This window comes from Amblyomma maculatum, chromosome 10, assembly GCF_055883805.1.
Source record: "Amblyomma maculatum isolate TAMU_Amacu chromosome 10, ASM5588380v1, whole genome shotgun sequence".
In the NCBI taxonomy this organism is placed as follows: Eukaryota; Metazoa; Arthropoda; class Arachnida; order Ixodida; family Ixodidae; genus Amblyomma; species Amblyomma maculatum.
The window spans coordinates 174,338,554-174,351,578 of NC_139353.1; the positions used below are offsets into that span (position 1 = coordinate 174,338,554).

A 13,025-nucleotide genomic window follows, 5' to 3' on the forward strand; every position below is an offset into this window, starting at 1 on the left:
GCGTCTTTAATCTTCTGCTCTGTAGGGATTGCTAACGATTAACTCCGTTCTGCAAGTGTGTAGCCGCTTCGAGTAGGTCAATCAACGACGCATTGTCAACACTGCAACCGGCTCTCCAACACCACAGATAGCAACACATATTAAGACCTGCCGATCATAAAGCAGTCTTGAAAACCTGAGACTAACATACGGACCGTATCATCATCATCATCAGCCTGATTATACCCACTGCAGGGCGAAGGCCTCTCCCATATCTCTCCACTTAACCCGGTTCTGTGCTAGCTGCATCCACTTGACCCCTGCGAACTTCTTAATCTCATCCGCCCACCTAACTTTCTGCCGCCCCCTGCTACGCTTTCCTTCCCTTGGAATCCAGTTTGTTACCCTCAGCGACCATCGGTTATCCTCTCTTCGCACTACATGTCCTGCCCATGTCCATTTATTCTTCTTAATTTCCACTAGAATGTCGTTAACTTGAGTTATTTCTCTGACCCACTCTGCACGCTTTCTATCTCTTAATGTTACCCCTACCATTTTTCGTTCCATAGCCCTCTGGGTTGTCCTCAACTTAAGTAGAACTCTCTTGGTTAGCCTCCACGTTTCAGCCCCATAGGTGAGTACAGGCAAGATGCAACTGTTGTATACTTTCCTCTTGAGCGATACCGGTAAGCTGCTAGTCATAATCTGCGAGTGCTTGCCAAATGCGCTCCATCCCAATCTTATTCTTCTTGTTATTTCCTTTTCATGGTCCGGATCTGCGGTTACTACCTGTCCTAAGTAGATATATTCGCCTACTACTTCCAGTATTTCGCTACCTAATGTAAACTCCTGTTCCTTCCCGAGGCTGTTGAACATTACCTTAGTCGTCTGCCTATTGATTTTCAAGCCTACCTTTCTACTTTTCCTGTCTAGGTCATCAATCATTATTTGCAGTTCATCTCCCGAGTTGCTTAGCAAGGCAATGTCATCAGCAAATCGCAGATTACTGAGGTATTCTCCATCTAGCCTTATCCCTAACTGCTCCCATTCCAAGTCTCTGAATACTTCCTCTAAACAAGTTGTGAATAGTACTGGGGAGATTGTGTCTACTTGCCTAACACCTTTCTTTATGGGAATTTTGTTACTTTCTTTATGCAGAACTATGGTTGCTGTGCAGCCACTATAAATATCTTCCAGCACTTTCACGTACGGCTCGTCTACCCCCTGATTTCGCAATGCGTGCATCACCGCCGAGGTTTCAACTGAGTCAAATGCTTTTTCGTAATCAATGAATGCTATGTATAAGGGCTGGTTATATTCCGCGCATTTTTCTATCACCTGATTGATGGTATGGATATGATCGATAGTAAAGTATGGACCGTATGGCAGCCTTGAAATCCTGAGAATAAATCGCATTATGCACAGTAAATTATGAGCCCTATCTCATTGCTCAATCAACCAGCCCTTGTCGGACAAACCTTGCCGCTAGATCTCTTATTCAAGCCATCTTCCGCCAGTAGGTCGCCAACTTAAGCGTCTCCTCTAGCTGCACCGTGGAACACCAGAGGTTGAGCCCCATGACTCTCCTCATTGCCACAGCTACCTGTCGCCGCACATTCACGCGACATTACCGATACTGCAATCCTGAATTTTGTTTTACCACCATAATTGGCCGATCTTTTTCACGTCCTCGCGTGTAGGCAACATCGCGCTACTGATTCAGCCGCTGGTCCTCACCACCCCGACGTTTCTCCTGCGTTAACCGCTACTCCAACTCTGGCCACCGGCGTATCTCGCTTCGTTATGAGCGGCACTGCACTGAAACCGTTCATCTCCTCCTCGACCCTGCCGCTCTCCCTCCCTGCCAAACTGCCGTTTTTGTTCGCCGATTCCTCACCGCAGTTCCTCATCGTCCTCCACACGCCGCTTCATGGTCAACTAGATAATGCATCTCTCGGATCTGACTCTGCATAGTATTCCGCCCTCTAAACCACTTGCTGGCGATTTGTTCGCCTTTTAGTCTCCTCGACATTTTTATGGATGGTTTTGCTTTCTCTGCTGGGCCTCAGCTTATGTTTTTGCCGCTGCCTCAAAAACGTGCACACCCCTGCTCTTTTCCCACCGCTTGTGTTGCCGATGGTAGCATTGCTGCCGCCATTGCCGGTGCTCTGCTCAAGTCCCCATTGCCGGGTTATGTGGACTAAAGATACCACTGCAGCTGAATAAGATTCTAGTGTCGTCCTGCATGAATTATAAATTGTGCTTACCAATTATACCGATGATGGTATTATTTGATTGAATGGAGCGTAAATGTCCTAAATTACTTCCTTGTAGGACACCCGTGGTGCTTGAGAGAATAAAGAATACTTGTTTTCTTTTTCTACGAACTGAAAGAGACGCTCTAGATGAGATTTTAAGAAAAGTAGTTTCTCGCGCACTCCATATCTTTCTAGCTTGTGTAGTATATTACGACTGAGGCGACGGAACTCTTTCTATGGTGTACAAATGTACCAAATCATATTTTGTTTTCACAAGGCTCAATAATAATTACTTTTTCTACTAACAAAGCAATTTCTGTACCCCTTCCTTAAGAAACCAATGTTCAGATGAAGGTATAAAGGTACCGTCTTTGCCACAAGTAACCGAGCAGCCCAGCCGGCCGGCGGAGCAGGCATGCGGCCGAGCTGCGGCGCTACCATCGCTGTCGCTGGCCGCTGCCCTTTGGCGACGAATGTAAGGTGACTTAAGTAAACATGCTCCCTCGCTCTCCTTCTTGGAATGATAAAAAGTAAACTATTCTCATGTGCGGTGCCTGACTAGACGCCTTCGGAACTCCCCGCTACTGAGGAAGGGCGCTCCGCATAGCTTCACTCGCTCAGCGCTTTTTGTTGGTTGGAACTGTAAAACTACACTCTTCGTTAGAATGTCTTCGCGTTTACTATCGGTACAGTGTTCCCGGAGTTGCAACGAATGGACATATACATGCTTTTCTACTTGTTTAGGTTGTCGAGAAATTAAGGCGAGGAATTGATATCAAAAACTCGATGCACTTTTCCTGCAGTTCATAGTCGTGTGACCTCGCGCAGATTTGCTGTGACGCTCAGTTAAGATGAAGCACAGAAAAAATTTCACCTGTTTCAAGTGCCCCTCTTGCTGCATACCTTATTTCCTGCTAATTGCTAACGTAAAATATGTGTAGTGTTTTCCGCGTTTCTAATTGTACATTCGTTTGCCTGCGGCCATTATCTTTGTTTAATCATCGAACTACATACAAAAACGGAATTCTCACACCTCAAGCATGCTTCGCCCATTTTCTCGAACAGTGAGGTTGTTTCCTGTTTTTTTGTTTTATGAGGGAGCACCATGCGACTAACCTAACAGCAACATAGTCTGGAAATGGAGAAACTCGAACCCATGGCATTTGGACTGCGAACCATTTTTGTGTTACTCGCTATTACCTAACAACTTGATTGTTAGATTAGTGCAGCTGGTAGAGAGGTATTAAGGGGGTACTTTGGGCTTGTTGGTAACACATGTCCACAAAAATAGCGCAGAGACAGTACAAGGAACAAGCAAGAACACACACGAGCGCTAACTTTCAACAGTTTATTGCGGACCCCAGGGCAGCAAATATACACGGCGTGGCAATGCATTGCGCAGAAGCAGTACGCAGACAGGATATTCAGCAATTATCAATGGTTTCTCAGATAATTAAGTTCTTTTTTCGATAAACCTTGTGGGCGATTCAGTTGCCCGAGGGATGCGCACGACAAATACACAGCGGGCCGTGTAACAAAACGTCTTTAATCTCACAGGGGGTCATCCAAGGCAGTGCTGGGTCGTCGTCCGGGGAGCTGCGGGTCATTTCCGTGGAGGCTTAAGCGCCAGGACCGAAGAAGCAGGAACGAAGAGCAGGAGCGAAGAGAGAGCGAGACGGCGGCGCGTGCCTTCCTTTATAGCCCCCTCGCGCGGGACCGGTTATCTCCGAACAAGCGGGGAGAGGGAAACAGGCACCGCGCAGGGAGCATTGGGATAGTGGCGCGGCCTTCGAATGCGCGGCACGCCACGGACCTTACAGATATGTGGCGCAGGGCCTCACAACCTACAGACGGTTTTGCAATACACATGTCACCTAGGCTATCTACGGCTTCAGCTTAGATGATTTCGCGGGTGCGTTTACTAGGGTTTTTCGTGCTGACCTTGCAAGCATCAAAAGCAGGTTCACAATCTACACAGTGTCTTCAGTGCATATCACGAAAACCACGTCTTTTTTCTTTAACATTGTAGCGATGTTCACGAAGGCGTTCATTCAAGCACCTTCCACTCTGACCAATATATTTTTTTCCGCATGTCAGTAGAATGTTATACACAATTGATTCCTTACATATTCAACGAACGTTTTCACATGCTTTGTGGCACAACCGTCCTTTTTCGCAGGGCCAGGCCTTGTTAACCTGCAGAGTGTCTGCAGCTTTTCAGGACTGAAAAAACGACTTTTACATTGGCCCTTTGTCCAATCTTTTTCAAGCATTGGGACAAGCCGTGAATGTACGGAATGACAGCAACTTTTTGCTTATTTGCGGAAAAAGGAGGTTGAACATGTAGAGATGAACAGACCTGCCTTAAATAGATTTCAGAAATACTTGTAAGGATATGCATGGGAAATCCGGCATCAGTTAGTCTCTGTACTTGTTCAGGAAAACTTGTTGCCATTAGCTGAGAGCAGGACTTATTAATGGCATTGGAGAGGCATAACTTTGCAATTTCCCTCTTGACAAGTTTAGACTGCGCAGAATCATAAGGGAGCAGTGGCTATTGGCGCGTGGCTGATATGTCCAGTAATCCTGATCGTCCTGAAATAAAATGTTGATGTCAAGAAACCGGATGCTGCCTTCTGATGGCAATTCATGCGTAATAACCAGTGGCGGGAAGCCTGTGCGTAAGAAATTTAGTGTGTTAGCGGCCAGTGATTCAAAAGAAGCAGAGTCGCAGTCAATCAAGATTAAATAGGTGTCAACGTATCTAAAACCTTTTGTCACTTTTAAGTCGGTAAGACGGCTGCAAAGCGCGCTGTCAAGTTCGGCTAAGTACAGATCACTAAGCACAGGGGCAATACAAGGCCCTATGCATATCCCATTTTTCTGCAGATATGGAGACCCATCCCAATGAATAAAATTGGACTTGAGAAAAAGACCTAAAAGTTCCAAAAAGCCACTGCTAGACGTACCCGAAGCATTCTGGAAAGGAATGACTCCAAACATGTAAATGCAGGACTGAACACAAGAAAGCCAATTAGCCTGCGACAATGAATAAAACCAATCCTTAATGTCTATAAAGAAAGCTCTTATACTCCGGAGCGGTGAAGACTTTACGTGGGTTATGACAGTATTGGAGTCCTTGACTATGAATGAATCGTCGATTATTAATAGGATAAGCTTTTCTTGAAGGAAAAGAGCAACACACCATTGCCACGTGTCACTTTCAGAGACAATCGCCCTGAAAGAAGCGTCTACCTTGTGCGTTTTAACAATGAAGAAGATGTCCAGGTGGTCTCGTTTGGACGATTCTATGCCCTTTAAAACCCTTTGTAGCGGCAGCCTGTTACAAAGCTCTTTGGCTTTTGATTTCAGTTTAGACCTAGACCGCTTCAGGTGAGGTTCGAAAGCATTACCGACTGCTTCAATACAGTAACAATATGATTCCATATTGCAAGTGGCTTTCACTGATGCCGCTGAAAAAGAAATCAATGAGTGTCGTGCTATGTGTCGCAATGCATGCCGCCGTGCTTGCCACATTCGTCAAAACATTACATTCTAAAATGAATATAATAATTCCTGGGTCGACTTATGGTTTATTAGAATAATCATGAACAAAACGTTGCGGTCTAGTTGGTTCATCGCAAGGAGGAACAGCGCACGTTACACACGGACAAAAAGGGAGGACGAGACACATACAGCGCTGGCTTACAACTGAAGGTTTATCTCAGACACGTCGGTAAATATACAGTAGCATCAAGGGATAAAACAGCAACCTAGTTAGAAACAGTCATCGCCACCAAAAAAACATACAGGAAAACACAGGTCATCCACCTCCCGATAGGAACTGCAAATCTTTATCTATTGGGGCTATGGAGGGGGTGCTAACACAATGCTCTTTAAGATGCTCTTTCGGAAATAAACCTTCACTTGTAAGTCAGCGCTGTGTGTGCCTCGTCCTCCCCTTTTTGTCCGTGTCTAACTTGCGCTGTTCCCCCTTGAGAATAATCATAAAATATCATACGAATATGTCATACGTTTTCATAAGCAATATAAACAGGCTTCCATGGCACTCAATACAACTGTAATATTTGAACCAGTTCGCCTATACTTAAGACAGAGTACCTGGTGTGGCATTGCAGTGTAGGACATTCAATATCCCTATGTATGTAACAATACTCTGTCCCAGTGCCACAGCTTAGCCGATATTTCTTAGAACTGTAGCTCCTTACTGCTCTGATCGGACTAGGAAAACCGTTTGATAGCTCTCAGGCTTGATTATTTTGCCATGGCATGTTTGGCCATGAGCATAACTAAGTCCAACTAAAATTCACAATAATGCCCCAGAAATGAAACTTCAACCTCTATGCTTTTTGCTGAGTAAATTCTTCAATAGCCGCATGGGAAGGTAATGTTAGGATGAGTGTGCAAAGTACTATCAACGTTGTGACAAGATATAGCCACCTTCTCACCTGCATTTTAAAGAGACTAGGTATCTACAATTCCAACTCAGACTATCTTTTCAACACCCTACATACCACGGATGAGTAAGATGTTTGAGCCTTCCTTCTGCGTGAAGAGTTTTCCGCCACTTGTTCACTCTATCTGCCATTTTTTTTATTTCATGCTGCTGACAGTCTTGTCAAGCCTCAGTTTAATAGCTGGACACAGGTGCTCGTTTATATGCATTGTATTTTTATGGCCGAAGTCCTTTGTCGTAAGACTTTTTTACCTTTCTGGAGCAGCGTATCGCGCTCGCCGCGATTCAGTAACAACGTGCATTTTGTGATGAAGATATGAAATCTGTTGAATGCTGACAGCCTTGCTCTGAAAGACGTAACGAAGGATTGAAATATCAAAATAATGAGCGAAGAATGTTCTTAAAAATATGATATGTGATTTGTCTTTTTGTAAAAATATTTAGGGTTTAAAACATCTTCGCTTGTACTCAAAAGTTGTGTTAAGCTCGTGATAGCTCAGCAGGTCGAGCTGGTCAAAGTTGCGCAGAAAAACCATGTCCAGTCCAGACTCTTCGCAGGATATTGGAGGTAGTGAAACAGAAAGACGCCTCAAAACATACTTGGCAGCACAGGAGTGCTATCTTTGCAATAAATGTCGAAAGCCAAAAGGTCAGCATAGTACGATAACATATTTCAAGATAAAGAAAGAACGAAATTTTCATCAGCCTGCAAAATAAGCGCTGAAATAGGTGCTGCTTTTGAGGCATAAATTATTTACGAAAAGGGATGAACTTGATGTGAGCAGGACATATTGTGCGACTCATTTTTGTTCCGTTTCGCAAAAAAAAAAATTAGAATGCATAACCCTGTTCACAGAACAGGTGGAAACGTCCGCTGTAATTTGTTCACCACCATGGGCCAGCTGGCACGTGTAACTGCACAACTTGCAGCGAGCGCGGCTTGCTGGCAGAGTGGACTGCAGCCATTGCCAACTTACCAGCCTAACTCCGACACTGGGCCATCGACTCATTGCCAACAGGTGATTTTGATTCACTCATTTCATGGTTGAAAGCAGCGCAATCGTGGTGCGCGAATCCATTCGTCAAGTAATCGCTCTATTTTTTCGCGGGCTTTCATCATCATCATCATCATCATCATCATCATCATCATCATCATCATCATCATCATCATCATCATCATCATCATCATCAGCCTGATTATACCCACTGCAGGGCGAAGGCCTCTCCCATATCTCTCCACTTAACCCGGTTCTGTGCTAGCTGCATCCACTTGACCCCTGCTTTCATCCCCTGCGATGAAAGCCCTGCTTTGCAGGGCTTTCATCGCAGCTGGAAAAAAGATACGCCAGCAGCTTTCTTTACCGCAAATAGATCGAATGTGGGTTTCTGAAGGCGGTCCCTAATTTTGCTGATCACATTTACTATATATAGTTATTAATAGTAAATTCTATTTATACCTTAATTAACTAGTTATTTTTCTAAACAAAAATGGTGTAGTGCACCGTACAACTGGCAGCTGTATGCAATTAGTTGCCTTGGCCTGCCTCAAATATTTAAGTGCTTAATGTTTAGCAAACGTTAACTGTTTCGCCTAGTGTATAGCAAACCGTTCATTGCCGGCTGATTACTAAAGGCAGTAATCATTCGGAGGAACTTAAAAACATTACCATGGATATATATCAAATCCTGCCGATTAAGTTCTGTGCACACACACAGACACACACACAGATGCGATATATATATATATATATATATATATATATATATATATATATATATTGCCGCGAAACCTTCAAAACAGTATTTGTTGTTTTTTAACAGCCGCCGGCATACAGGCTTATCACTCTGATTCTGGACCGCGCATCAGTTCCGTAATCTTTGTTAATGCTCGATGTCGCGAGTCATACATTTATCAATTTTGTTGTAGCGCAAGATGCACCGAGATCTGTCTCGAAGGTTCCGGCCACTCGGGTGTCTTTCCACAATGTTCCAGCCCGTGCTGGTAGCTGTTTGCGACGTTATCTAGATTGTCCTGTGCAGCCTTTAAATTGAGCGTTGGCGAGTGTGACGAGCATTCTTTGTTCGACGATCGACGAGCACGTTTGTTTCTATCGCCGCCGCCGAGTTGCTTAGTTCTTTTGCGGGCGGAAGTCAGCACAAATAAACAGTTTATTTAGTGCAATCATCGACCCTTCAATTGTGTCGTCGACCTCGTCACCACTACGTGACATCTGGTGGAGGTGCTGCCTTTGATCATTCAAGCGAAGACCCAAGCCGTGTTCCTGTCGCCTTGGAAGACCAGCCTACAGGTCACCGAGCCAGCCGCCGACTTCAAGGCCTACAACCCGAACACGGTCTGCTGCTTGACCCCATTCGATCTCGGAAGGCATCGACGCTGACAATGGCCCAGCCTACAGCACCGGTTATTTTCTTCCAACCACGGGAGCCCCCCTGCTTCCATGGACTACCGGATGAAGATGCGGGAGATTGGATCGACCTTTTCGACCGTGTGGCAAATTTCAACGGCTGGAATGACGCCGCGAAACTTAGGCAAGTCTACTTTGTTCTTCAAGGACATGCCCGAGTGTGGTTCGAAAATCATGAGGCAACTATGAAGGATTGGGAGACTTTCAAGGAAGCGTTTCTGACTGGCTTTTGCAAGCATCGTCCAAAAGGAAAGAGCCCAGGCCCTCCTTCAGTGAAGACTGCAACTTCCTAACGAGTCTGTCCTGGCGGACGTTGAGGAGATGAAGCGCCTCTTTCGCCGCGCCGACCCTAACATGACTGAAGGTGAGAGAGTCAAACTTTTAATGCGAGGTGTCAAAGAATCGCTTTTTGGAAATCTTGTCCGAAATCCGCCAAAAACAGTGGCGGAATTTGAAACGGAAGCGTCTGCCATCGAGAAGACGTTGTACACCCGGATGCGCCACTACGAGCGGCCACTTCAGCCAGACTACTCAAGCCACTACCCCAGCGCATCTGCAAGTGGAGAGAACCTTCGTGACCTCATCCGGGAGATCATGCGAGAAGAGCTCCGCCGAATGCAGCCATCATCGCAACAACCCCAGGTGGCGACGCTCGCGGACGTCGTCCGTGAAGAAGTTCAGCATTCGCTGGGCGTTCCTAAAGTGACCACTCCGACGGCTCCATAGCATGAATCAGCAGCGATGGACTATGCAGCTGCATTATGTCGTCTTGCACCCCGAGGCGACCTCCCAAACCCTCGTCGCTACCAACCTACTGCCGAAAGCCGCCCCTTGGTCCCCTCCCGCCAAGCCTACCAAAGACCCCGAAGCCCCAGAAAGTCCGACGCCTGGAGGACAGCAAACAACCTACCGCTCTGCTTCCATTGTGGTGAGGCAGGACACATCCTCCATCACTGCCCGTACAAGCGGATCGGCCTCCGTGGTTTCGCTGTCGACGCCTCACGACCCCGTCCTGGCGAGCGGCCACAGGAAATCAACGACTACCTGCGCAGCGGTGAGCACTCGTCGCCAAGGCGTCTGTCACGCTCCCCATCGCCGTACAATGCCCGATTTGCGTCGCCGCGCCGCAGTTACGTGCAAGGACTGTCTCCTAGCCCCCGTAGGGGAAACTAAAGGCAGCAAACTTTGGAGGTGAGATTGCTCAACGGCGAAAAGACGAAGATCATCCGCCGCCGTCGATTACCACTAACGACGACTCAGCTATTTCATTGCCGCTCCACACGACGACATCGACGACAACACAACCAGAGTGCAAGCAGAAACCGCCGCCCAGCGAAGTAAAAACGATATGCCCCGGCCATGACCTGAAGAAACGACTCAAGCCATATTACGCGCGTTAAAGAATCTGTGGTGTTTAAGCTTTGCGGTGTTTGTGTTTAAGTTTCTTTGTTTCGGAACGTCGAGGCGATGTTTTTTTAAGGGGAGAGTAATGCCGCGAAACCTTCGAAACAGTATTTGTTGTTTTTTAACAGCCGCCGGCATACAGGCTTATCACTCTGATTCTGGACCGCCCATCAGTTCCGTAATCTTTGTTAATGCTCGATGTCGCGAGTCACACATTTATCAGTTTTGTTGTAGCGCAAGATGCACCGAGATCTGTCTCGAAGGTTCCGGCCACTCGGGTGTCTTTCCACAATGTTCCAGCCCGTGCTGGTAGCTGTTTGCGACGTTATCTAGATTGTCCTGTGCAGCCTTTAAATTGAGCGTTGGCGAGTGTGACGAGCATTCTTTGTTCGACGATCGATGAGCACGTTTGTTTCTATCGCCGCCGCCGAGTTGCTTAGTTCTTTTGCGGGCGCAAGTCAGCCCAAATAAACAGTTTATTTAGTGCAATCATCGACCCTTCAATTGTGTCGTCGACCTCGTCACCACTACGTGACAATATATAGGTAGGCCAGGATAACCGCTTGCATAAAACTGCCAGTCGCCTTGCCCATCGCAGGCAAATTATTGTTTTGTAATTACTTAGCTAATTACGTTAATTCTTCTGGATTACTGAATATCGAGTTTTGACCAATAAGCGTGAATTTTAAAGTTAGAGAGCATGTTCAGAAATCCCCATTCCATTTTGCCATAAAGAAAGCGTCAAGTGTATCTTTTTTGTCCCATAATAAAATCGCGCGACATGCAAATAAAATCACATGACTAGCTCATTCACGCGTCAATATTGTGGTGCTCTCACTCGAGGTTTGAGTGAACGAAGTCAGCTGCAGTCCTGTCTCTTCAGCACCGTTATAGTGACAGACCAATATGCTAGCGACGGCCCCTGCAACCATTTCAGCCAACTGGCGCACATGACTGTGCAAGTAGCAATGAGCGCGGCGGGCTTCTTCACACCATTGTCATGTCAGCCTGCCACTGCCATGCGACCGTATAAATAGGGGATGATATTGGGTGGCTCAGTAATTCTGGTGGACACTCTCAAGGTTCGGTAAGAAGCAAAGTACCGCCCCAGCAGTAGTAGGCTGGACAGCTGTGCATATAGCTCAGTTGGTAAGAGCACCGGACACAATATTCTAAGGTCATGAGTTGGATCCCACACTTCGGGCGCTGATATATTTACTAATTCATACTTAATTATATTGCACCCTAAATTATTTAAAGTTCAAATTAAGGTCAAAAGCTAAATAAACATTTAAAAAATTACCTACGCTTTCCTTGGCGCGCTGACTGTTGGCTTTTCTTCGTAGATATAAATGTATCAATATTTGTTTGCTTTTTCCGAATGATTTTTGCATATCCTAATAACGTTACGATAGATCTCAGCTAAGATTAGTATTTACATATATATTCAGATAATAAATATAGCGCAAACAATAGAAATTAAATGAATCGTTGATTTTAGATTCTAGACAAGTAATATGGTTGCAATTATTCCCTCTCAAAGCTACCTGAATACTCTCAGTAGTGTTGTCAACGAGAGTGCCGTTTGGGTGCTAAAACGCATATATGTCTATTGGTCGCACCTAGTAACTGGTTTTGCACGCTTAGTCATCACGTTTGCATATATGTGGTTGCAGTTCTTAAAGCCTTGCTTTTGTGTCTTTATTTGTGCGGTACATAATAACTGTTTACTTTATTTTAATTGTAAAACATCATTACATTGTATCATTGGTGTCCTCAGAGATCATAGTATTATAAAGGTAACCATAAAGGGAAAAGAGCTGAAAATAGTTAATGTCTTCTATCACACACTGAATAAAAATTTCATCAAATGCGTTCAAAGTCGGTATCATTTACTGGTTAAAACTTTTTAAGCACTTGCCTTTTGACGGTTGGCCATTTGGTTCCTGTTCAGGTCGAATTACCGGTTGAGAGTGTCCGTTGGCTACAGGCGTAAGCTTAAGCGTCAAGTTGCTGGAAATAAACAAATTTTCTCCACATATCCCAAACGTGCGAAATGAAATTTGTGACAAGATTTTGTAGAAAATTCACAATCATTGAAAAACAGCTCGAGATTCAAAAGTGTGCGCGAGCATACTTTCGCATTTAAAAACAAATCATGCCTTCTTTCCAGTGGTTCCAACGCAGGACGCTCTGAGTTTTGATAGCTTCTTGAATAGAACTATAAGATATGCTTACTGAGTCTATTATAGTCGAAGTCAATTCAAACGTAAAACAATTTAGGCATTTTGTCAGGCGGCGCAAATCAACGCATTCTCTCCAAAGCCCAAGCAACGAACATGTACATTAGTGAATTGTCATACATTACGGCGCCACTTTCTTTGTATGCATCATTAAGGTATACCTAGGAACGTAAGATGGATGCTTTGTATATGTTCGATTTTCTTGTTACATTATGTATTTTATCGCGGTTGTGTTCTC

General features: G+C 45.2%; 1 protein-coding gene across 4 annotated transcripts in view; it reads right to left on the reverse strand.

Annotated features, from left to right (window-relative positions):
- The window catches only part of LOC146177965 (uncharacterized), a 122,271-nt gene that overhangs the window by 42,723 nt on the left and 66,523 nt on the right, over window positions 1-13,025 (reverse strand). For 3 of the 4 annotated variants that reach the window (XM_084580680.1, XM_084580682.1, XM_084580681.1), the window contains exon 7: window positions 12,466-12,557. In XM_084580680.1, coding sequence (XP_084436806.1) covers window positions 12,466-12,557 — 92 coding nt within the window. Of the gene's footprint in view, window positions 1-4,596; window positions 4,833-12,465; window positions 12,558-13,025 lie in introns of all 4 variants that reach the window. The other variant, XR_014701120.1, reaches the window with a different exon arrangement.